Below are 25,086 nucleotides of genomic sequence, written 5' to 3' on the forward strand. Positions count from 1 at the left end.
CTCCAGCAGCACCTTCAGCAGGGGCTGAGCCTTTTCCTTCCACATCTGCTCCTGTCAGGCTCCTTCAGTCATCGAGCTCAGCGAATATTTAGTGTGCTGGGCTGTCTCCTGCAGACCCGAGGCCAGATGTGGACTCGAATCGCCAGCAAGAAGCTGTTTCTCCCGCAGTCCAGCTGTTTGCAGTTACTCGTTTGCAAGGCAAGAGCTGTAACGTGCTTTGGCCAGACAAGCAGAGCTTCAGGGATGTTCCAAGGCGCGGATTGGCAGCAGCGAGCAGCACCAGCGCACGGCGAGACCACGTTACCAGCGGGTAAAGCTTGGAAGCAGCTGGGAATGGAAGAGCTGAGCTTAGCACGAAGGGAGCCGGGGAAATGCTGCCAAGGAGCAAAGGTCAGAGAAGCCTGGAAGATCTCAGAGGGTCTCTCCACGGTTCCTACAGCGAGCCCGTGCAGCAGGGCACTAGATGGCACTCACGGCAGCGCGCATCGGCACAGCTAATCCCGGAGACAAATCACCAGGACTGTTAGCCGTGGCCAAATAAATGCTTTAACAACTTGATTGTTAACCACAGTAATAAGCGATTTGAGGAGAATCGCTGCTATTATAGACAGCGCTTGGTGAAAAGCTATAGGCTATTTAAAAATAATGACTCTGCCCAGTTGAGGGCTGCAGCTAGGAATTCTGCTTATCATCAATTAGCGGCTGCTTTGCCAACAAAGGACAATGCTGAACCCACAGGACAATACTTCCCAGATGGCTCGTCCCCAACAAATTAAAGTTGCAGCCCCGACGAAGCAGGAGCTGTTTAAACACAGGAAGCTTTTTGGGCAATTAACTCTGTCCTACTCCTGCGAAAGGAACACCTCCCCCGCAGCTCAGGAAACGCAGGAAGAAAATATTCCTGGGATGCTGCTCGGGGGCCACGCGTGCTCCTCCGCACGCCGGGTGCTGCCGTGGCACGGCCCAGGTGCTGCACGCTGCAGCACAGCCGTGTCCTCCTGCAACGCCCGCGGGAGGCTGCGGGACAGGCACCAGCCCGGGCAGAGCATCCTACCTAGCGTGGCACGCAGCCCCTCTCCAAACCCTGTGTAGGTTTGCTCCCACACACAGCCCTTTGAGAGCGAGGGCTTCGTGGCACAGCCAGCAATGTGCTTGGTGACACGTTAAGGGAACACAGAGGTGTTTTGCACAGGAAACCCCATCAACGCACTTCCACTTGAGCTGGTGCTGCAAGTGCTGCTCCCAAACCTGCCTCTCGTGCACGGGGCAGGATGACAAACCCTCCTGGCGGGCAGTTGAGGCGCGCTCTCAGCCACCTAACGCCTGGCCGCCGCTCTCCTGATGGCACCAGCCTCTGCCACTGCCTCCCGAGCTCCGTACCTTTGCTCCGTCAGGATCTCCAGGACGTTCTCGGCCAGCCAGATATTCTTCGCAGTCACATCCCCGCCTGAAAGTGGGAAACAATGCAGGAGAGAAAAAACAGTCAGATTAACGGTGTGGTTCTGCTGCCGCATTCAGCTGGACCACCGACGGCTTCAGACCCCGCACCCCCAGCCAGGGGAAGCTAATTAAGGGCTCTGGAGCACATCCTGCTGTCTGCTCCTACTCTGCCTGCTGCACACGCTTGGCTGTTCCGAGATGTGCTGATAGCGTGCTTAGAAGGGCAGCAGACTGGCTTTCTGTTAGGGGATCAGGGAGTCTTTACTGCAATCCTGCAGAAGAACTGGAATATGGAGCCAGGGATTATTCTTTCTGGAAAGCAGAGGAGAAGCCAGAAAGGGGCGAGATTCAGTAGCTGGGAAAAACAAACCAAAACAAAAACACATTCCCAGCTGCTGAGCCTACAACGGGGACACGGCATCTGCAAAGAACACCCGAGCTCTCCAGCGAAGGCCAGGTGTCAAAGCAGAGTCTCGCCCTCTCAGCGGGGCCCTTCGGCACGAGGCTGGAGCCCGTGGCCAAAGCCACGAGGAGCCGAGGGCCTCCTGCGGCAGGGGCACGGCGAACTGCTGCAGCAGGCAGGCCAAAACAATGGGGTCACAACAATTAAGGCATCGTAAATGCGGTGAGAATTGAGGCGGCGGCGTCCTTCCAGAACTGTGGGGGCCCTGAACGGGGAGGTGTAAGCAAGGGGAAACAAGGGATGCCTTCGCCGATGGGTTTTTAAATGCTCTGTTTACACTGCGACAACAGGGCCAGGACAGCTTGGCTCCCGCTCAGGACTCTGTCCCCTCCCTCCCCGTTCTTCCTCCCCTGAAGAGCAGACCTAGCAATTTCCAATCCAGGCCGCCCAGCCCCGCGTCACGGGCGCGCACAATAAAAACACAATGTCAGGTTTTTATGGTGGGACATTAATTCCCCCGCCGTGGCCAGCACCAGGGCTGAGCAGGGAACACGGAAGAGGCACCGTTCCTGTGAATCCGGAAAGGCGTGTGTGCGCGCACGAGTGTGGGGTGCTCACACCAGGCCCGCTGGGAACACGCTGCGGGCTTCCAGACGGGCAGCCCCAGCTCCCTGCGAGAGCTCCTGCCTTCACACCACATCCCTGATGGGCCACACGGCTCTTGTCATCACCCAGGTCAGAGCAGGGACCGGGGATGATCCCGGTGCTCGCGTGCAGCGTGACAAGGGTGAAAGCTGGCAGCAGCAGGAACTAATTTGGTTCCTGTTCCAGCATTTGCCAGAAGCCTCCTGGCTCGCTCTCTCTGATTCACTCCTCGTAGAGGCTGTTGGGAGCAACAGACTCGTGAGGGTTTGTCCTCTGCCCCATCCTTCCTGGAGAGATTTCCTCACCAGACAGGTTGGGGCAGGCTGAGCGCCTGCCAGCGAGCTCTGCTCCTGCCTGTCCTGGGTCCCGCGACGCGGGGAGCCTGTCGGGACCTGGCCGTGCAGCAGCCCGGGCTCTGGATCCGATTCCACCACGCGCCCTGCTGCCTGCCCAGCCTGCTGGCACGAGCAGCTCAGATCCTGCTGCCTGCAGCACGGAACCCACCTGCGATCTGCTTCATGAAGGTCATGCAGACGCCGTCCGCGCCGAGCACGCCGCTCTTCACCAGCTCCCGCAGCAGCCACACCAGCTGGATGAGGGGAGAGGTGAGCACAGGTTCTGCCAGAGCCTCCCACGACACCTCCCCACAACACCCCGGGTGCCCCTGTGGCAAACGCCACCACCCCAATTTCCCTTCCACGATGAGGAGCAGAGGAGCTTGTCCGCAAGCCCCCCCAGCTCCAGCACCCTCTGCTCGTCCTCTGCCAGGCTGGCAGCAGGAGGGGGGGCTCTGGGGCTCTGACCTCTCCTCACCTGGGTCCGACACGTGTCCTGCAGCTTCAGGTACTTCTCCATGAGGATCTGGTTGATCTTGTTGAGGACAATGTTCATGCCATCTCGGCTCACCAGCGCCAAGTCCCGGTAGCACTGCAGCAGAGAACGGCAGGAGATGCTTACAGATAAAGGAGCACGATGGAAAACATACCGTTGGTGGTTTTTTTTTTTTTTTAATCAAAACCTGATTAGATAACAGCAAATAAATTCATCTCAGGGAAGGAGGAACATCAAGGCAGGCAGGCTCCGTGGGGTGACCTCAATCAGCATCCCAGGGCCAGGCCAGGCCGAGCCATTAATCCTCCGGGGCATCACAAATGCCAGCTGGATGCGCTGGGTTCAGCCCCGGGGGACAAAGGTTTCACAGACACCGTCAGGTGGCTCACAACAACCTCCCCCATCCCCTCCCCGGGCTCTGCCACAGCTCCGGAGAGACCAATACCGGAGAGGAAAGACAGCCACCGGTCCTTGGGAAGGATCAATGAATAAACAGCCCCCATCCAGATAGGGGGAGGAAGGACCTTATCGGCCAGCAGCCAGGAAAAATGCTGGCCAGAGAGCAAAGGTGCTGGCTCTCCCTTCCCCTCGGCTCAGGGCAGCAGGGGGTGGAGGGCGCCGAGGAAGTAATTTGCTAAGGAGGTCTGAATGAATGTTAATTTGCGCCGGTAAATGTCATGATATTCCAGAGAGCAGGGGTCTGCTCTCTGCATCCTCCTTTAGAGAGTTAATGAGGCCTCAAAAGATCCCTTTGATGCGGCTCCCCGTGCTCAGGCTTTCTCCCTGCCTTTCTCATAGAGCACTGCTGACAGAAATAAAAACAAAACTACAGCAACAACACAACAAATCAGAACCCGAGAGGTGAAGTCTTTTGGGGACCTCCAATTGCTTTTGAAATGCTAAACGGGTACCCGCAAAGCAGAGCCAGACTCGGTGTCTCCACGCAGGCTGCTACCTGGCCGGGATCAGGCCTCTCCTTTGGAGGAGCAGCACATCCATCAGGGAAAATGCCTGCGAGGAGGCAGCCCGGGACACAGCCAGCCCGGGATGCCAATTCCCCCGAGGTCTGCCCAGACTCAAGGTTTTTCCTTCGTTGTTTGCAAAACGCCAGCGCTGTCAGGCCCCTGCCCTGCCTGCATCCTCCTCTGCGGGCTCAGGGTGACCACGCACCGCTCCTCACCCATCTCTCACGGGCAGGTTTGTTTCTGCACCCCGAGGAGCAGCAGGGAGGTGAACGCTTCTCACCTTAGCAGCTTTTCTTGGCACTCAGGAGCTTCTGCTGCGTTCCTGGAGCTCCTTTTCCGGGTCACACACCTGCCTTTTGGATTTCTGGTGGCCGTGCAGGAGGTTCGGTGCCCAATTCTGCATTTAAAGCCACTTCCAGGTCCTCTGACACAGCTCAGAGCATGGATTAGCTCCCGATGGGCTGGGCTGACCCTGGCAGGCTGCAGCGAGCAGCCGGGAGAGATGCTGCAGGGAACTCACTTCGGTGTCAGTCCCAGGAGAAGGGCATCACCACCCCGGCACCCACGGAGGTTTGGCAGCTCTCCCTTCACCTCGCTCGCTGCCAACTTCCCCAAAACGCCAAACACGGCAGAAAACCACAACACAACCCACACAAAGGATGCTCCTGACGCCTGCTCCGACACAACCGGAGGAGCACAAATCCCCTTTCACCAACCTCACAGCCCTGTCACCTCCCTGCTTGCTCACACAGCCCCGACAGGACCCTTGCATAAACAGCCTCGGGCACCAGGATGGCAGCGAGGACCCGAAGGTGCTCGGAGAAAAATCCTCAGGGCTGCCGAGGGGGCGGGGAGAGGACCTGAAGTTGTTGCTTATTGCCAAGGCTGCACGCGATCCGTCGCCTCCTCCCTGCTCTCGGCAGATCGGAGCCGCCGCTCGCGCAGGCCATTTAATTAACAGGAAGGAGCAAATGATAAATGTTTGCTTTAAATGAGGGATATGTGGGGGGGAAGAAAACAGGCACGGAGAGGGGGAGAGGCTCCCCCCCAGCAGGCAGACGGCTGCTGGAGGAGATGTCGGGAGCTGTCGGGGAGGGCTCCGTGCCCTCTGATCCCGCAGCCCGGCGTTAATTAAAGCGAGGGGTGGCAGGCGGAGGAGGGCGAAGTGACACACCAGGGGCTGTCACCGGGTGCTGGGAGGCGGCCAGGCGGCCCTCCTCGCAGCTGGGGGAGCTCAGCACGGCTCAGCTCCCCCGGCTGCAGCGTCAGGGCAACGAGGGGGGAGGAAGAAGAGGAGGAGGAGGAGGAGAGCTGCGTGCCCACCGCCAGGGCTGGCCGCTGCTTCTTCACCCCATCGGCGAGTTCCTGGGGCAGCTTCAGCCCCCTCCCGAGAAGGGAGATGCTGTAACCGACCCCCCGGGAGGAAACGGTGGCGCCTGCACCTCCAAACACCAGCAGGAGCAGCTGGGGGACGGCACGGCCACGGGGCCAGCTGAGCCCCAGCAGCACGCGGGGACCGGGCGCCTGATAAGGAGCACAAGATGCCCGAGCAGATGGCAGGAGATGCCTCTGCAGGCGTGCTGGGGCTGCAGCACTGACCGCACAGCCCTGCCTGGCTCCTAGGGCAACGAGCACACGAGTACCCTTGAACATAAACACAGCTCGCTGCAGCAGTCTTGACTTTTTTGGTTTTTTTTTCTTCCTCCCTGGGCAAACCAACGGGCTCGTGGAGGAGAGCAAAGCCTGCAGGGGTTGTGCTCGATTCAGGGCAGCACCACTTCCACCGCATCCTGCTGGGATTTGATGCCCCCCGAGGCTGGGAATCCTCCCCCAGGACCAGAGGTGCGGAGGCTGGGATGACCAGGGCTGGCTGCGCTGCATGCCCAGGACCTGCAGGAGGTCCTTGCTGGAGGATGGACGCAGCTCTGCCCGTGGTGTGCCCATTTCAGAGCTCTCTCAGGAGTCCCGCAAGGTGCCCTATCTGCCAGGCGAGCCTTAACCCCTCTTGGTAGGCACGGGAGTGAAGGCAAGGAGAAAATCACCCCCGAAACCCAGCAGAAAATCACCGCCGGGCTTCCTGTCCCTGCCGTCTGGACACAGGGCAGGTGGCAAGAGCAGATGACATCAGAGCCCAGCAGATCCAATTACTCCCTGAGAAAAAGGGCCGCGCTCCCCAGAGCAGATCTGACAAGAGCAGGAGGACGGGAGGAGCAGCCACGTCTCATTACCCCAGTGCGCGGGTGCCCGCCAGCAGCTGGGACACGCGGAGCCAGACAGCTCGCCCCCTGCCAGAGGAAATTGCAGAGGGGAAACCACTGGAGAGGCTCTGCTCTGCCCCTCGCAGTGTGATTGCCACGCAGACCGAGCGCTGGAGCTCGCTGGAGTCACTCTGCCTTGGCTTCCCCTGCCCCACGCACCCTGCACTACCTGCGCTCAGCTATCGGGGTCCGGGTGCTCCCCACCAGCTGCGGCCCTGGAGGAGAGAAGAGCATTTCATTTGGTGGCTCCCGTGCCACAGCTGCTCAGAAAGGAGCTGAGTCCAACATCTGGTGTCCGGAGCACGAGGCAGAGTCAGGCCGGAGCCGAAGGACAGCAGGGCAGGGGCTGTGCGAGCAGGCTTCAAGGAGGCAGAGCGAAACAGCCAGAAGGAAACCCAACCTGACCAGCACTGGGAGCAGCCGGGGCTAAAGACTCCCAGGAGAAGCGTGCTTTGCTTTCGAGCTGTGATTTCTGGGGAGCAGAGCTGGAACTTCAGCGCCCAGCAGCGCTGAGACAGCCACACGTTCCGGGAGCTGACCTGGACCCACGGCTTCAGCAGGGAGAGCTCTGCCCTCGCAGCAGAGATTAAATCAGGAGAGGATATTGCATGAGTCACCTTCGGTCCAGCACAGTGCCAGGGCTCAGAGCACATCCCTGATGGCACGGCACGCCGCTGTGCTCGCTGCAGCCGCTGTCTTCCTGCTTTGAGTCCACTTCAACCCTCCCCAGCTCTGCTCAACACCTGCTTGCTGAAACACATCCAAACGAGGACCCCCCGGGCACCTCTTCCCATGCGCAGCCCTTCCAGCAGTGCTTTTGGTTCTCCTTTGGGCTGCTACAGCTAGGTCTGGTTCCTCCAACAGAGCAGCGATCCCAGCTCCCTCCCTGAGCTCCCCCACCCAGCAGCAACGCTGCCCAACCCGTGTCTGAGGCCCTCAAAACACAAAGCGTTCATCTTCACCGAGGTAACTAACAGCAGTTGTAGAATCACAGCGTAGAACAGCATCAAAAAGTTACTTAAAAATTAAACCTGGTCTGCGAAATTAATAGAAGCCAGCTGCTGACATGCAATTTTCTCTAGGAATTGGCCGTGTTTCTTCTCCTCGAGAGTCTAAGCGATTATTTCTGTAGGCATCTGCACCCAGCCCCCAGCACACGAATCTGTTCTGGGCCTCCACAGGCAAGGCAGAAGCCGGGAAAGGGTTTATGGTTTCTCGAAGACTCAGTGCTCGCCTCCCACAACGAGAAACAATTAATTCTAGGGCTGTGAAAGAAGCCAGCCAAGCTCCCTTCCCTGGTGGCAGCGTCTGCATTCCCCCAGCAGCAGCTGCTGCAGCGCCTGCGCCACGTGGACGCAACGAAACCAGAAATGGTCCAAGCAGAGTCACTGCCCCGCTACAATAAACAGGGCTCAGCGCTGAGGACCGCAGCCAGGCGCCTGCTGGTGTCTGCACGAGACCAGAAACTTCCCCAGGAGCCCCTCTGCAGATCCTGGGCTGCCTGGAAAGCAAAAAAAAAACCCTCGGGAAGAAGCTCGCAGCGGGCGTGCGCGCGCCTTACCTTCTGCGCCTGAGCCGGTTCGGTCAAGACCAGAGTGAAGAGGCCCAGGCAGATCTCCTCGTGCTGGGAGGTGCCTTTGCATATCTGCGAGAGAAAAAGCACGCGCTGCCTGTGAGCGGGCCGGGGGACGGCAGAGGAAAGGGACAAGGGGACACGAAGCGCACGAGGTCTCCCCGACACCGGTACACACCGGTGAGGCTCACGCGCAGAGAGCCTCCCAGGGCTCCTGGTGGCACCGTTTGAACAAAACGCCCCAAATCCTGCAGGTCAGGAGCCCGGGGACCCGTGGGGGTCTCCTTGCAGCCCCCTACAGCCCCCATCTGTCCTCGTGGGGCATTTCACGAGCTTCCAAGCCTTGGGTGCAGCCTGAGCCGCCAGCTTTTTCCCCCATTAAGGGGGAGGCAACGTTTTCCTGCTGATTCCAAGAGCCCAAGGTGTTCTGGGGTGGAAAAAACACAACTAACAAGTCTGGGAGCCCGTTAAGATGTCACAGGGCAGTTCTCCTTATACGGTAACGTCTGCAGCCCGCTGGCAAGTATTTTAAGGCCATGCCGAGTTGGAAATAAATGCTCCATCCCTCACCAGGGGGACTGAACCTGCCCTTTCCAGCGGGCTGGAGCCCGGCTGTTTGAAGGCCAAGAAAAAGCTGACCTGAGCGGTGCAGGAGGACAAAAATACACGAGAAATAACAGCACCAGGAGCACGTGCGCAGCGCTCCAGGCTGGCAGGGACGCGCTCAGCGAGAGCTGCACCCGGCTCGGCCTCCAAATACGCTGCCAGGCGGGGATGAGAGTGCCCCTGCTTTGTCTTTTCACCGCAATAGCTCTGAGAATCCTTCAGAGGTTGAGAACGGGGAGAAGGCAGCAGGCTCTGTCCCCCAGGCTCTTGACTCCTGCCTGCTCTCTGTGCTTGCCCCCAGGCGATGTGTGTGGGCACAGCACCCCCGGAGCCGTTCCTGCAGGCAGGACCTCTCAGGAGGTGACACTCACGTGAGCGTTGAGGGCGTCGTTGGCCTCCCTCTCCGACAGCCCGCTGGTCAGCGACGTGACGATGCCCACGCACCTCTCCAGCCTCTGAAAGGAGAGAGCCAACGTCAGGGCCGGGCCCGAAACCCAGCGATGGGAATTCTGCTGTCATTTTGACACGAGGCCAAGGCCCGGGCTGATTTCTACGAGCTCCCTCCGAGCAGCAGCCCCGGGTCTCTGCAAGGCCCCTCGGTGCCACTCGGCAGCCTGGAAACCTTCTGCTGGGGCTGCTCGACGCCCTGGAGAGTTCTGGCTGAGAACAAGGAGCAGTTGTGGATGTTTCCAGGCAAGCAGCCCTGGTTGTGAAGTGGTGGAAGCCACCCCAGCACGTGTCAGTGTGACAGTGACAGTGCAGGTGTGACTTCAGAGGAGCTCGTGGCAACATCTGCTCCACTCGAGAGATCGGAGTGGTTTTTAGCAGGGTTTTTGCAAATTATTTCACCTGTAGCCGATGGCTTTGGCTTCAAAGCTGGCCCTCAGCAGCACAACGCAGCCCCTGCGCTGCCTCCCCTGAGCCCCCTGATGGCTCCAGGAACAGCAGAACACGGCGGGGACAGCGGGGTCGGCCCCCACCCCGTGTAAAACCCCAGGTGTGGTGGCAGGAACGTGGCCCTGGTGGCCCTGGGGACAAGCAGGGGACGTGGTGCAAGGCGGGCAGCAGGCAGGTTCCCAGGAGGTTCTTTCTGCACGGGCATCTCTTGATTAAAATGCCAGCCTGTCATGCAAATTAGGGGCCTGATTAGCAGATTAGGGGCCTGATTAACCACTCCGCATATCAAAGGGGCTGCGGAGAAGTCGCTATGAGGCTGGGGTCAGTGGCTGTGCAGCGTGAGAGCAGCAGCGGTCAGTAAGGCTGGGATAATGCCTTTGTTGGAGGCCCGGGGCCGGCTTTATGCGGGAGCAATGGGGCAAAACCCGTGAAAATCCCCGCTGTAAGGCGGGCGGGATCCTTGAAGGGGAGGACAGGGCCCAGCGGCTGAAGGACTGGGTGTGAGTGAGACGAGTCGCTGGCAGGTGACGCAGCCAATGGGCCACCGGGAGAGGAGGTTCAGCGCCAGATGAAGGCTCTGATCCGAGCCCCCCCGATGGGCTGATGGGCTCGGGGCTCGCTTCTGGGGCCGAGCAGGAGGTGGGAGCCGTGCTGCGAGCTGTTTGAGAACCCAATTCCAGCCTCGGAGCACTTCCAGCAGCTCACGGCCCAGCACCAAGCCCAACCAACCCCCCTGGCTGTCCGAGAGGGTGATTTCTCCTCTCCAACACCCGGGACAAGAGGTTTCCACAAGCTGCAGCCCTCACAGGGGGCTGCCAGACAGAAACACCCAACCCACAGCCCCACCACCGATGGTGTGTCCTCAAGATGTCCCCAAGATGTCTCTGAGCTGTCCCCAAGCAGCCCGGTTCCTTCAAGCCCTCGATGCGTGCAGCCCCACGCGGCTCCTCCTGTGCCCCACGTCCCACCCGTTGGGGCTTTACCCCGAGAAACAACCCCGTGGTGCTGCGTCCATCGGCGCTGCCAAGCTCAGGAGCACAAACGATGCCCAAAGTCGTTTTTTGGTGCTGAGCTTTTTGCTAGAAGCGTGGCTTCGATGCAGGGCAGGGGCAGAACCGGGGAGAACTCCCTGGAAGCCCCCTGGTTCTGCCCGCAGCGCCCATGGGGGCAGCCCCAGACCCTGCTGGGAGGGCTCCGCACAGCCCCAGCCAGGCCCCAAAGCACACACGGGGCCCACTGAGCACTTTGGGACCGAGCCGTTCCCGTCACCACCCCGTTTTTTGTCCTTAAACCCAAATCCCGCAGTTTTTTTTCCCCAATCCGTGCTGCTTTGAGGGCTTCGCACCCTGTGTCCCAGCACACAACCGACCCCTCCACACCCCCACCTGCTGGGGGGGGGACACAAAGGCCCCGTGGGGCCTCGGGGTCGGTCCCGGGGCTCCCCCCAAACACCAGGGGTGAAGCAGAGGTGCAGCTGGGGGGGGCCCAGAGCTCCTGGGGGGGCTCCTGGGCAGCCCCCAGCCCCTGCCCAGCTTCACACTGCAGGAAGGGAACCCCGGGGGGGCTGAGAACACAGGGCCAGCGTGTGTGGGGGGGGTGCTGAGTGTGGGGGGGGTGCTGGGGGTGCCCCCTGCCCGCTGCCCACCCCCTACCCCCCCCCCCCCCCAAGTCCCCCCCCCGCCCCGGCCACCTACCTCCTCCAACTCATCCTTGGCATCCAGAAGAGTGGAGACCAGCAACTTCCCTCCTCCTCCTCCTCCTGCCGCTCCCCCCTTCCCCTTCTGCAGCTCCATGGCCGCCGGGGGGGGGGGGGCCCTAACGGGGGGGGTCCCTACCGGGTTTTTTTGGGAGGGGGGTCTCGGGGTGGGGGGGGGGGCTCACCCGCCAGCAGCAGCCCCCCCTTCAGCCCCCCGTGCACAGCCCAGCGGTGCCCCCGCCCTGCCCCTCCTCACCGGGGGTGGTTTTTTTGTTGTTTTTTTGTTGTTTTTTTTTTTTTGAGGGGGGGGCGCTGAGGGCGAAACCCCCCCCCGGGAGCCCCCCCCCAGCTCCTGCACCGGAGGGGGGGGCAGCGGCGGCGAACCGGGAGGGGGGGACACGGGGTGGGGGGAGGGGGGGGGGGCGCACACACCGGGGGGCTGCTCTTCGACCAGGCCTCGGCCCCCCCCCTGCGGGCTCTGGGGGCACCGGGGGGGCACCGGGAGGCACCGGGGGGGCGCGGGGCGGAGGCTCCCGGTGAGCCCCGAGGGGACGAGGCCCCGGCGGGGGTGGGGAGGGGGCCGGGGGGGTTGCGGCTGCCGCCGGGCAGGGCCCGATCGCGGCCGGGGGGGGTCCGGGAGCGGGGGGAGGGCGGCGGCTCCGCGCCCCCCGCCCAGCGCCGCCGGCCGGAAGTCACCGGGAGAGGGCCGGGAGGGCCCGGCGGGAAGAGGAAGCAGCCGCCGCCGGAAGCGCCCGCCCCTAGGGCTCGTGTGGGCCAATGGAAATGGAGAGCGGGATTTGAGTGGCAGCGCGGGGAGGAGGGGAGAAAGGGCGGGGCCGCGCGCGGAAGGGCGGCCAATGGGGTGGAGGGGGCGGGGCCGGGCCGCGCGGGAGCCCCGCCCACTGCCGGGGGGCGCCGCGGGGTGAGCGCGGGGGGGGGGGGGCGGGGACGGGACCCCCGGGACCCCCCCGGGACCCCCAAACCCAACCCAGGGCGGGCACGGACGGGGCCACCCGAGACCTTCCGGACCCCCCCGGGCCCCACAACCCCCCCTGACAACCCCGGGCCCCCCCAGGACCCCCAAACCCCCCCGGGACCCCCCCAGGGCGGGCACAGCCGGGACCCCCGGGACCCCCCCCGGGACCCCCCCGGACCCCCAAACCCCCCTGGGACCCTCCCCCAACCCCCACCCCGTGGACACCCCCCCCAGGCCGTCAGCACCCCACATCCCCCCCCCCAGACCCCCCACCCTGCCAAACCTCACTGCCGGGGTGCCCCCCCCCCAAAAAAAATTCCGAGCCCCCTCCCCAAATTCGAGCCACCCTGCAAAAGGGGGGGGCCGGGGGGGGGCACCAAGGGTCAGGGGACACCCAGTGCCCCCCTGGGAGGGTGACACAACACCCAGTGGCCCCCCCCAGAAGGAGGACATGGGGGGGCTCCCAGTGCCCCCCAAGGAGGGTGATACGGGGGGGGGGGCGACACCCAGTGCCCCCCCCGAGCAGGGGACAGCCAGGCAGCTGCGCACACACCAGCTTTATTACAAAAATCCGAGCTCCATCGCTCCCATCCCGCCGCCCGGGGAGGGGGGCAGGGGGGGCACCGACCCCCCCTTGGGGCCACGGGGCCATCCCCGTGTCCCCCCCCCCCCCGGCCACCTCCGTGCCCCATCCTGGCCGATGCCCCCCCCGGCGGGCTTGGGCTGCCCCCACCCGCCGAGTTTTGGGGTTTGGGGTTCAGCCTCGGCATTGGGCCCCCCCCGTGTGACCCCAGCCTGTTTTTTTTTTTTTTTTTGGGGGGGGGGACACGGTGACAGCGGTGCCGGCCCCGTGGGGGGGCTGTGGGTGCGGTGGGGGGGGGTCAGCCCCGGGTGCTGCTCCCGCGCTCCCCCAGCAGCCAGTACGTCCTCACCTTGCCCTTGCCCTGCGGGAGAGGAGGGGGGGTCGGGGGGGGTGGGTTAGGGACCCCCAGTGGGGCTGGGATGGGGGGGGCACGGTGGGTGGGATGGGGGGGGGCAGGGGGCGCAGGGGGGCACCCAGCGGGATTGGGGGCAGGGGGTGCAGGGGGGCACCCGTCGCCCCAGGGGGGCTGCAGGGCACGGATACAGGTGTGGGGGAGCACACGGGGGGACCCCGCTGGGTGGGGGGGGGGTCCCCAGTTTTTTGGGGGGGGTCCGGGGCTCACCTTCATCTCCACGTCCCCCCGCAGCTCCAGCTCGAAGCAGCCGAACTCCTCCAGCACCGCCTTGGTCACGGCCGAGATGTGGATCTTCAGGGCTGGGCGGGGGCGGCCCCGTCAGCACCCATGGGTGCCCGGGCCACCCCCCAAACTGCCCCCCTAACCCCCCCTAACCCTCCCCTGGCCCCCCCCCAAGCCTTCACCTTCCCCGTTGGACTCCATGCGCGAGGCCGTGTTCACGGTGTCCCCGAAGAGGCAGTACCGGGGCATCTTCAGCCCCACCACGCCGGCGCAGACGGGCCCTGCGGGACCCCCAGTGAGCCCCCCCGCGACCCCCAGCCCTGTCCTGGTCCCCCCCCCCCCCAACACTGGCCCCTGGTGGCCCCCCAGGTGCTGGTGTTGCCTCCGCCCCTGTCCCCTGGGTCCTTGTAGGGGGTGGGTGCCCCACTGGGTGCCCCCCAGCCCTGATGGGGGGGGGGGGGGGCAGGGAGCCCTCATCCCCAGTGACCCCTGTGGGTGCCGTGTCCCCAGTCCCACCCTTTTGATGCAGGTGGGTGCCATGTCCCTGTCCCCATTCCCAGTGACCCATGTGGGTGCCGTGTCCCCACCCCTGTCCCCATGCTGCTGACCCACATGGGTGCCATGTCCCCATTTCCATCCCCACCAACCCACACGTGTGCCCTGTCCCCGTCCCTGTCCCCAACAACCCACATGGGTGCCACGTCCCCATCTCCATCCCCACCAACCCATATGGGTGCCACGTCCCCATCCCCACTGACCCACAGGGATGCCACGTCCCCATCCCCATCTCTGTCCCCATGGACCCACTTGGGTGCCGTGTTCCCATCCCTGTCCCCATGCTACCAATCCACATGGGTGCCCTGTCCCCATCCCCGTCCCCACCGCCCCACACGTGTTCCCCATCCCCGTCCCCGTGCCACTGACCTGTGTGGATGCCACATCCCTATCCCTGTTCCCATTGACCCATGTGGGTGCCATGTCCCCATCCCCCTCCCCGTCCCCACCAACCCACAGGGATGCCACGTCCCTATCCCCATCCCTGTCCCCACTGACCCATGTGCCACGTCCCCATCCCTGTCCCCCGTGCCACCAATCCACATGGGTGCCGTGTCCCCATCCCTGTCCCCACCGACACATTTGGGTGCCATGTCCCCATCCCCGTCCCCATGCCACTGACCCACATAGGTCCCTGTCCCCATCTCCATCCCCACCAACCCACAGGGATGCCGTGTCCCCATCACTGTCCCCATCCCCACCGCCCCACACGTGTTCCCCATCCCCGTCCCCGTGCCGCTGACCCACATGGGCGCCACGTCCCCATCCCTGTCCCTGTCCCCAACAACCCACACAGGTGCCACATCCCCATCCCACTGACCCACATGGGTACCACGTCCCCATCCCTGTCCCCATGCCGCTGACCCACATGGGTGCCCTGTCCCCATCCCCGTCCCCACTGCCCCACACGTGTTCCCCATCCCTGTCCCCGTGCCGCTGACCTGTGTGGATGCCACGTCCCAATCCCTGTCCCCACTGACCCATGTGGGTGCCACGTCCCCATCCCTGTCCCCATGCCACTGACCCACATGGGTGCCCTGTCCCCATCCCCATCCCTGTGTCCACCAACCTACATGGGTGCCATGTCCCCATCTCCATCCCCACCAACCTACATGGGTGCCATGTCCCCATCTCCATCCCCACCAACCTACATGGGTGCCATGTCCCCATCCCCATCCCTGTCCCCACTGACCCATGTGCCATGTCCCCATCCCTGTCCCCATGCTGCTGGCCCACATGGGTGCCACGTCCCTATCCCTGTCCCTGTCCCCAACAACCCACATGGGTACCATGTCCCCATCCCTGTCCCCATGCCGCTGACCCACATGGGTGCCCTGTCCCCATCCCCGTCCCCACCACCCTGCACGCGTTCCCCGTCCCCGTCCCCGTCCCCGTGCGGCTGACCCGTGTGGATGCCGATGCGCAGCTTGAGCTGCTGCTGCGGGCGGTGGCGGATCTTGAAGGAGCGGACGGCGTCCAGCAGCGCCAGCGCCATGCGGGCCACCTCGTGGGCGTGCAGCTTCCCGTTGCGCACCGGCAGCCCCGACACCACCATGTAGGCGTCCCCGATGGTCTCCACCTGCGGGGGGGCCATGGGGGGGTGCCACCAGCTCCGTGGGGACACCCCTGGGAGGATTGGGGCCGCGGCGGGCGCGCGGCCTCACCTTGTAGACGTCAAAGTTGTCGATGATGGCGTCGAAGCAGGTGTAGAGGTCGTTGAGCAGCGTCACCACCTGCATGGGGGTGCTCTCGGCCGACAGCGCCGTGAAGCCCACGATGTCGCTGAAGTAGATGGTGACGCTGTCGAAGGCCTCCGCCTGCACCGTCTCGCCCCGCTTCAGCTGCTCCGCCACCGAGCTGGGGGCGTTTTGGGGTTGGGGTGAGGGGGGCGCAGCCCCTCGGACCCCTCTCCGGTCCCCAGGGGGCTCCAGCCCGCTGAGCAGCTCTGAAGGGCTTGGGGAGTCTGGGGGCACCCCAAATGGTGAGCCATGGGGAGGGGAATGTGGGGGGGGGGTCCCCAGTGCTTCTGGTCACCCCCAGCCCCAAGCCACAGGGGGGGCTTTGGGGTCTCCAGGGATCCCCAGTTCTGATCACCCCAAGCCTTGGGGGAGCTTTGGGGTCTCCAGGGATCCCCAGGTCCTCTGAGCACCCCAAGCCCCATGGGGGGCTCTGGGGGTCCCCAAGTCCTCTGATTACCCCAAGCCTTGGGGTGGCCTTGGGGTCTGTCTCTAGGGATCCCCAGGTTCCCTGATCACTCCAAATCTTGGGGGAGCTTTGGGGTCTCCAGGGATCCCCAGTTTCTCCGATCACCCCAAGCCACCGGGTGAGGCCCTGGGGGTCCCCAAGTCCTCTGATCACCCCAGGGCCCTCCAAGCACCCCCAACCACGCACAGCACCCATGGGGAACCCACAGGGGGAACCCTTTGGGTGGTGCCCCAGGGCACTCAATGCTGGGGGCAGGTTCCAGACGCCCCCCCTCGTCCCCCCCACCCCCCAGGAGCTCACTGGGGCAGGATCTGGTAGAGCAGAGCCTCGGCTTTGCGCTTCTCCTCCAGGTAGGCCTGGGTGCGCTCCTCCACCAGCTCCTCCAGGTTGTTGGCGTACTGCTCCATGCGCGACAGCAGGTTGTCCAGGATGTTGCTGCTGCTCTCCCTGCGGGCAGGGGGTCAGCACCCATGGGGCTGGGGGGGGGTGGAAAACCACCCGGGGACCACCCTGGGACCACCCGGGGACCACCCTGGGGAGGGGAGGGGGACCAGGACGGGAGGAGGCGCGGGCACCTGTTGAATTTGCGGAGCTGGACCTTGATCTGGTTGAAGTCGGGGCGCTCCAGGACGTCCTCGGCCCAGCAGTGCTGCATCAGCTGCCCCAGCTCCTCCAGCTGGCACCCCACGCTGGCCGAGGGGCGGAAGCTGGGCCGCTCGCCGCTCTTCACCCGCTCGATGATCTCTGCGGGGCGCGCACCCGTCGGCGGGGCCGGCACCCTGGGTGGCTCCAAGAACCCGGCAGCAGGTCCGTGACCCCGCAGCAGCGGGTCCAAGCGCCCCCATAGCAGGTCCCAGCACCCATCGCAAGTCCAAGCGCTCCAGCAGCAGGTCCAAGACCCCATAGCAGCAGGTCCAAGCACTCCATAGCAAGTCCAAGACCCCATAGCAGGTCCAAGACCCCATAGCAGGTCCAAGACCCCATAGCAGGTCCAAGCACCCATTGCAGTAGGTCCAAGCACCCCACAGCAGGTCCAAGACCCCATAGCAGTAGGTCCAAGACCCTATAGCAGGTCCAAGCACCCCATAGCAGGTCCCAGTATCCATCACAAGTCTAAGCACCCATTGCAGCAGGTCCAAGACCCCATAGCAGTGGGTTCAAGCACCCCATAGCAAGTCCAAGACTGCATAGCAGGTCCAAGCATCCACTGCAGTAGGTCCAAGGCCCTATAGCAGGTCCAAGCACCCCATCCCAGGTCTCATCACCCTATCTCAGGTCCAAGCACCCCATAACAGGTCCCAGCACCCATCACAAGTCTAGGCACCCATTGCAGCAGGTCCAAGCACCCATCACAAGTCCAAGACCCCATAGCAGGTCCAAGGCCCCATAGCAGTAGGTCCAAGACCTCACAGCAGTGGGTTCAAGCACCCCCATAGCAAGTCCAAGACCCCATAGCAGGTCCAATCACCCCATAACAGGTCTCATCAGCCTATCCCAGGTCCAAGCACCCCGTAACAGGTTCCAGCACCCCATAGCAGATCCAAGACCCCATCACAGCAGGTCCAAGACCCCAAAACAGATCCCAGCATCCCATATCAGGTCCTATCACCCCATCCCAGGTCCTAGCACCCATCACAGCATGTCCAAGACCTCACAGCAGGTCCCTTCACCCCATCCCACATCCCAGCACCCATCACATCAGCTCCAAGCACCCCTCAGCACCTCCCCGTCGCCGTCACCCCGTCCTTTTCCCACCTTTGGGGCTCAGGTCCATGCCCTCCACGTAGAAGACGCCGTTGCGCAGGGCGATCTCTTGCAGGATGATGCCGAAGCTGTACACGTCGCCCTTCTGCGTGCCCCGTGCCGGCGGCGCCTCCATCCGCAGCAGCTCGGGCGCCGTCCACAGCTTCTCTGCGGCACCAGGGACGGGGTTGGGCCGGGCAGGGACCCCGGGGACGGGGACGGCGGGGCACGGGGGCGCTGCTCACTGGCGAAGAGCGCGTGGGAGTCCTCGCCATCGGGGGCCGCGCGGAAGCTCTCCAGCCCGTAGTCGGTGATCTTCAGCACGAAGCGGCTGTCCACCACGCAGTTGGAGGACTTGAGGTTCCCGTGGGACACGATGACGCCGTTGTGCAGGAACTGCATGCCCTGGACGGGTGGGGGGGTGGGTGGGTGGGTGGGGGGGTGAGTGGATGGGTGGGTGGATGGAAGGGTGGGCGGTTGGGTGGGTGGGTGGACGGACAGATGGATGGATGGTTGGGTGGATGCATGCATGGATGAGTGGGTGGGTGGGTGGATGAGTGGATGGATGGATGGATGGATGGATGGATGGATGGATGGACGGACGGACGGACGGTTGGACAGATGGATGGATGGATGGATGGGTGGATGGGTGGGTGGACGGATAGACGGACAGATGGTTGTGTAGATGCATAGATAGATGGATGGGTGGACGAGTGGATGGATGGATGGATGGATGGATGGATGGATGGATGGACGGACGGACGGACGGACGGACGGACAGATGGATGGATGGAGAACGCTTGGACCCGGTCCCCCTGCCCCACAGAGACCCCCATGGGAAGCAGCTCGTTACCTTAACGATGTCATTGGTGAGGGAGTAGCGGAACATCCAGTCCAGCGTGATGCTCTCATTCTCCAGGATGTCCTGGTGGGTGCAGGGGGGTCACCTCGCTGCTCTACCCCACCCCGGGCAGCCCCATGGGGCGATGCAGCCCGAAGGCAGGGTGCTGGCCCCGTGCAGCCCTGACGCCGGGTGACGGGCTCCTATCGGGGAGCGGGGACCCCGCTGGCACCTGGAGGCTCCCGCGGGGGCAGTACTCGGTCAGGATGCAGATGTTCGGGGGGTCGGTGCAGGCGCCGATGAAGCGGGTCAGGTGCTCGTTTTGGACGTCCCGCATCTAGGGGACAGCGGGCTGTGGGGCCGGGCTCTGCCCCGCTGCGGGGACCCTGCCCCGTGCCCTGTCCCCCCCTCCCAGCTCCACCTACGTGTTTCAGCTCGAACAAGACCTTGCGCGTCAGCTCGATCCGCTTGCGGTTGAGGTGCTTCACGGCCACCAAGTTGCCCTGGGGGCAGGCGAGGGGGTGGGTGCCAGGTAGGTGGGGGGCACCCAGCCCCGCTCCCGTGCCCCCATACCTTGTAGTACGCCGTCTTGGCGTAGACCTGGAACTGCCCCTCTGCGGTCATCAGCGAGCCGTAGTTGGAGCCCCTCTGCGGGAAGCACGTGGGGTGAGCTCGTCCCCATCCCCGTCCCTGTCCCCATCCCTGTCCCCACTGCCCGGGGGGGTCTGGGGACGTTTTGGGTGCTCACCAGCGAGAGCGTGAGCTTGCTCCCGGCGCTGCGCAGGTGCTTCTCCAGGCTGCTCATCTGCACGTCCTCCCAGCGGATGCGCCACAGCTCGGCCGCCAGCTCCTTCTCCAGCTGCAGCTTCCTGCAGCGGGAGGGCAGGATGAGACCCCCGGGGGTCCCCCGACCCCCTGGGCCACCCCCTCCCTCCCCAGCCCGCTCCCCGCACCTGTAGATGAAGAAGGAGATGATGGTGATGGCCAGGAGGATCAGGCTGACCACGAGGGACAGCACCTCCAGGGTGCTCAGGCTGGCTGCGGGGCGAGAGGAGGGCGGTGAGGGGGTCGTGGGCACCCCAGCCCCTGCCCTGAGGGGGTCTCACCCCGGTGACCCCCCCCGCTCACCCTTGCGGCACTGAGGGTCGCTGTTGTCGAAGCCACAGGGGGGGACGTCGGAGGGAACCCTGTTCCCCGGCCAGTGGATGTCGCGCCCCGGCACCATGTGGATCTTCTTGGTGGTGCCGTTGTAGTTGGCCACGATCTGGGATGGGGACGAGACGCGGGTGGGACGAGGCCCCCGGTAGCCCCCTGGGGACCGAGGTGGCCCCGCGCTGGGGCTGGCTCTCACCTGGAAGTCACCGCGCACCGGGTCCATGTCCCACAGGGAGTAGTCGCTCTCCCGGTCCCCGTTCTCGTCGATCTTCAGGAAGCCGGTGACGCCTGGGGACGGAGGGCGAGGGGCTCGGGGACGAGCCAGGGACCCCAGCCAGGGGACGGGGCACGGGGCCAGCGCTGGCGGGGATGGTGGCTCCGTCGTGCCCGGGGCTGTAAATCTCCATCCCGCTGGCTCCGATCCCAAAATACCAGCCTGGGAGCGTGGCGGGCGGGCAGCACCCAGCCCTGCTGGGGCCGGGCACGGGGCTGGGGCCGGGATGGGGACGGGGACGGGACGGGGACGGGACGGGGATGGGACACCCACCGTAGAAGGTGCGGTTCCACATCTGGCGGGTGATGGCGGAGGCGTTGGTGATGGAGCCGCCCCGCTCCAGCGTCTCGTTGACGGCCTGGGCGTAGAGCATCACCCCGTCGTGGAAGGCGGCCGCGATGAAATTCATCTGGGGGCACGGAGCTGGCTGGGGACAGGGCACAGCCGGGGACCCGCATCCTCTTGTCCCCAGCAGCCCCAGGTCATCCTCTGCCCCTGGTCCCCAACAGCCCCAGGCCATCGTGCACCCCCTCATCCCCAACAGCCCCGGCTCCATCCCATGTCCCTTTTTTCCCCAGCTCCATCCCGTGTCCCTTTGTCCCCAGTTCCATCCCCGTCTCCACCTATTGCCCCCAACGTCCCCAGCTCCATCCCATGTCCCTGTGTCCCTGCCTCCATCCCCTGTCCCCCTGTCCCCGGCTCCATCCCACGTCCCCAGCTCCACTCCTGTCCCCCCGCAGCCCCACCCCATGCCCCCCACCGTCCCCAGCCCCGTCCCCGTGCCCTACCAAGCCATCCTTCATGGTGTAGTTGAAGTGGGTGAGTGCCTCCTCCTTGAGCCGGGCCAGGAAGGGCCGGTACTCGGGGTTTTCGGGCTCCTTGTAGGTGATGATGGTGACAGCCTGGGGTGGGGGCGAGCAGTTGGCAGCGGGGACGGGGACCCTGCCCGCTCCCCTCCGTTATGGGGTCCCCCAAGTCCCAGGGGCTGGGGCAGGCTTCGTGCTGCACCTATTAATAGCTCCGGGCAGCGCTGGAGCCGGGACCTGGGGAAATTAATCTCGCTTCCTTCCTCCTCCGGGGCTGCCAGCAGGGAGCAGGCGGGCAGGGGAGGCTGGGGCAGCGCCGGCACTCACATTGAGGGGGCGAAGAGGACGCACGCGGGGGTCCCTGCCCAGGCGCAGCACCCCGGGGTGCTCACCTCGAAGGCTTGCCGGGCACTGGCGTCGTCGCGGTCACCCCACTTCCAGGGCCGCTGGGGCTCGGGGAAGTGGTTGCCCTGCAGGCTGGCCCCGAAGATGTCGATGTAGAAGAAGGCGTAGTCGCCGCGGGTGAGCCCCTCGCGCCAGGCTTGCAGCATCAGCTCCCGCAGCGTGTCGGGCGCGCAGCACACGTAGACAACTGCGCGGGGCGAGACCGCTCATGGCACCGGACCCCCCACCCAGGGTGGAGAACCCCAAAGGGGGGCGGCGACCTCAGCCCCGCACCCCGAGTCCCTCCGTGCCTGGGTCTGGATTTGCAGCAGCTGGACCGGCAGCGATAATTAGGGCGATTTAATTACAGCCCCATCCTGTTATCAGACCCGAGGGTCCCCCATCCCGCAGCAGGGGACGTGCCTTGTGCTGCGCCACCCGGCACGGCGTGCAGCAGGGACCGGGGGCTGCTGCGCCCTCGGGGGGCACCGAGCGGGATGCTGGGGGGAGCGGGGGTCCCGCGCCCGCTGCCCGCCCGTGTGCCCCCGCCGAGCCCTGCCCGAGGTTTCCTGTTTTCCTGACTCTGTTTCCTCCTCCGCATGGCCCAGATCGACGGCCGAGATTTATTTGCCGGGACCCTGGTGGGTGCCGCTGCCCCGCGCCCCCTCCCCGCTCCCCCCGGCAGCACCCTGGGGTGCTGCCCGGCATCTCCGGGCTGCCGCCGCCGGGTCCCCAGACAGCACCCAGCGGGGACAGCGGGGTCGGGCAGACGTCGCCCGCCGCTGCCAGCCCCTGGAGCCGCCGTTCCCGGGGGGGGGGCGCCCAGACGGCTCCGTCCCGGCGGGAGCGGGGGGCCGGTGCCCCGGCCGTGCCAGCCCCGGGCAGGCGGCGCCCCCGGAAAGCAGCCGCCAGCGGGGGGGGCCCTGCCCGGGCCGCGCTCCAGGGCTGGCCGGTGCCCAGCGCCCCGCCGGGGCGGGGGGGGCAGCGCACGGGGCTGGGACGCTGCGGGCGTGTGGCGTGCACCCCCGCCCCGTGCCCACGCGTGTCCGGCCGTACCGAGCCGTGCGTGGGGCTGTGCACACGCGTGGGGAGCCCCGCACGCCCGCGCCCCCCCCGCACAGCCCCGCACCCCGTGCTCCCCGCGGGGGGGGCTCCGCGCACAGCCGGGCAAAGCCGTGGTCAGCAGGGGCGGGCTGGGAGCGCCCCTGGGGAGCCGCGGACACCCGTGGGGAGCCGGGGGCACCCGTGGGGAGCTGGGGGTGGCCGGGGGGAGCCGCGGAAAACTGTGGGGAGCTGGGGACACACGGGAAAAGCTGGGGACACCCACGGGGAGCCGCGGACCCTGGGGAGCTGTGCACGTCCAGGGGAGCCGCGGACACCCGTGGGGAGCCGCGCGCGTCCTTGGGGAGCCGCGGACACCTGTGGGGAGCCACGAACGCCCTTGAGGAGTTGCGGACACCCGAGGGAAGCCGCGCCCGGCTGTGCCGAGCCGCGCACACCCTTGGGGAGCAGCGCACGACCCTGGGGAGCCGCGGACACTCGTGGAGAGCCGCGGACACCCGAGGGGAGCCGTGCCCGGCCGCGGTGAGCCGCGCACGACCCCGGGGAGCCGGGAACACCTGTAGAGAGCCACGAACGCCCTTAGGGAGCCGTGCCTGGCCATAGGGAGCCGTGGCCACCCGAGGGGAGCCGTGCCTGGCCGCGCTGAACCGCGCACGACCCCGGGGAGTCCCGGACACCCGTGGGGAGCCGCGGGCACCCGAGGGGAGCCGCGCCCGGCCGTGCCCCGCCACCCCCGCACTCACTGCGTCCCTTCTGCTTGATCTCCTGGATGATGAAGGAGTAGTTGCCCTTGTCGCGGAACACCACGTCCATGACGGTGAGGTTGCGCAGGGTGGGCAGCTGGACGTAGAGCCCCTCGGCGGCGAAGAAGTAGGGCCGGTCGTCCAGCTTCTCGTCCCAGTAGACCAGCAGGGCGCGGCGGGTCCAGTTGAAGCGGCGGTGGAGCTGCACCCCCAGCTCGCCCAGCTTGCGGTGGCTCGGCCCGGCGCGGGTGGTGAGCCCGAATTCCTCCCGCTTGTCGTCGAAGCCGTGCGCCTCGGCCCCCGCCGTCACCAGCGGCAGCCGCCAGTGGCTGGTGAACCTCGCCACGGGCGCCGCCGTGTACACGCAGCCGGGCCCCACGAAGGCGGCGGGGTGGTGGGCGAGCCGCAGGTCGACGGCGGCCAGCGGGGCGGCCATCTCGGAGCACACCCCGTGCCGGTCCTCGCTGCTACCGAACACCCAGCGCAGCGTGTGGCCGGCCAGCAGGTCGGCTCGCCCGTTGACGGCGGCGGCTGCCAGGCGCACGGCCGGCCCCACGCGCGGCCATGCCCACGGGTAGCTCACGTTGCGCTCCGGCAGCACCACCGCCAGCGTCAGCGCGGCCGCCCGGCCGCCCGGCCCCGCGCCGCACAGCGCGGCCAGCACCGCCAGCATCGCTCGGCCGCCCGCCGCCAGCGGCTCCCCGCGGCGGGGCTGAGCCCTTCCTGGCCCCCCCCCACCCCTCCCCGGGCCGGTGACAAAGGGCTGCTCCCAGCCGCCGCCGGTAACCCCTTCCTGCCCGGCCCCGCCGCACCCAGGGGGCTTCCTCGCCCAAACCCCCTGCCCCCGATCCCACGCCCCACGCGGATCCACGCAGCGCTCTCCACCCGCGCCGCGGACACGCGTGGGACACCCGGCGGCTGCCCCGACGGCTCCAGCGCTGGGCAGGGCGGTGCGGAACGCCCCGAACCCCCCCCCCCCGAACTCCGTGGGACCCCCCCACTCCTCCCGGTGCCGGCCCCCGTCCTGTCCCCCCCCCCCGTCTCCCACGTCGCGCCGGGCTCGGGGGGCAGCGCCGCCCGCCCGCACCCACGCGTGGGGGTCCGAGGGATCCAGGGGGGGCCCAGCAGCCTCCGGTCTCTCCCCCCCCGAGGGCTCCGTGGGGGTTTTGGGGTCACCGCGACCCCCACGGGGGGAAAAATCGCAGCCCTACGCCAGGTACGACTGCCGTGGAGGAGGAAAAGGGTGGCACGGAGAGCCCCGCCACGGGACGGGCGCGGCTCCGTGGGTTCTGCCCCGTGGGCTCGGCCCCCCCCGGACACGCGTGGCCCCCAGCACACGGGAGGCTCCCGGGGCGCTCCCAGCACCGCGGATGCCCGCGCCCCGCCGGGGTGCGCCGGTCAAGGCTGCAGCAGCTGAGCGCGGCCGGGGAGAGGCACTAGGGAGCGCCGGAGGTCGGCGGCTGTAATCAAATCACTTAATTAAAGCGGTAATTAAAAAAAACACCCAGGGCAGGGGAGGAAAAAATTCTACTAGCAGAGGATGGTTTCGATCCATCGACCTCTGGGTTATGGGCCCAGCACGCTTCCGCTGCGCCACTCTGCTGCCGCTGCTCACCACCCTCCTGCGCCCCTTAGAGCTCCACCTCACGGTGTGCGCATGCGCGCAGCTCCCTCCGCCCGCTCCATTCCTGAGCATTGCGCCCCCTCCAGCGGCCGCTACGGGGCCGGCGCATGCGCAGCGCGGCTCCCCCACACTCCCGCCCCCTTTCCTTGAAATCGCTTTGCGATTGGCCGCTTCCGCTTAGATC

At 65.7% G+C, this 25,086-nt stretch overlaps 2 protein-coding genes across 2 annotated transcripts in view; both read right to left on the minus strand.

Moving 5' to 3' along the window:
- The window catches only part of INTS3 (integrator complex subunit 3), a 37,904-nt gene extending 25,896 nt beyond the window's left edge, over positions 1-12,008 (minus strand). Inside the window, exons 1-6 of the mRNA XM_082780631.1 lie at positions 11,313-12,008; positions 9,093-9,176; positions 8,104-8,187; positions 3,302-3,415; positions 2,993-3,077; positions 1,381-1,447 (exon numbers count right to left, since the gene is read on the minus strand). Of these exons, the coding sequence (XP_082636757.1) occupies positions 1,381-1,447; positions 2,993-3,077; positions 3,302-3,415; positions 8,104-8,187; positions 9,093-9,176; positions 11,313-11,411 (533 nt within the window). The 5' untranslated portion in view covers positions 11,412-12,008. The remainder of the gene's footprint in view (positions 1-1,380; positions 1,448-2,992; positions 3,078-3,301; positions 3,416-8,103; positions 8,188-9,092; positions 9,177-11,312) is intronic.
- Positions 12,009-12,885: 877 nt separating this feature from the next.
- NPR1 (natriuretic peptide receptor 1) lies at positions 12,886-24,041 on the minus strand. The gene is made up of 21 exons (XM_082780693.1): positions 23,279-24,041; positions 21,482-21,681; positions 21,072-21,185; positions 20,557-20,692; positions 20,206-20,297; positions 19,983-20,118; positions 19,808-19,892; positions 19,603-19,723; positions 19,428-19,502; positions 19,280-19,357; positions 19,087-19,191; positions 18,867-18,938; positions 18,259-18,418; positions 18,026-18,181; positions 16,846-17,014; positions 16,571-16,717; positions 15,730-15,922; positions 15,470-15,644; positions 13,693-13,791; positions 13,496-13,587; positions 12,886-13,234 (listed from the first exon to the last, which is right to left on the minus strand). Exons 1-21 carry the CDS (start codon positions 23,949-23,951, stop codon positions 13,172-13,174), a joined length of 3,141 nt encoding a protein of 1,046 aa, XP_082636819.1. The 5' UTR covers positions 23,952-24,041; the 3' UTR covers positions 12,886-13,171.
- Between the last annotated feature and the right edge of the window lie 1,045 nt (positions 24,042-25,086).

This window comes from Aythya marila (genome assembly GCF_965140915.1).
Source record: "Aythya marila genome assembly, chromosome: 29".
Taxonomy (NCBI): Eukaryota; Metazoa; Chordata; class Aves; order Anseriformes; family Anatidae; genus Aythya; species Aythya marila.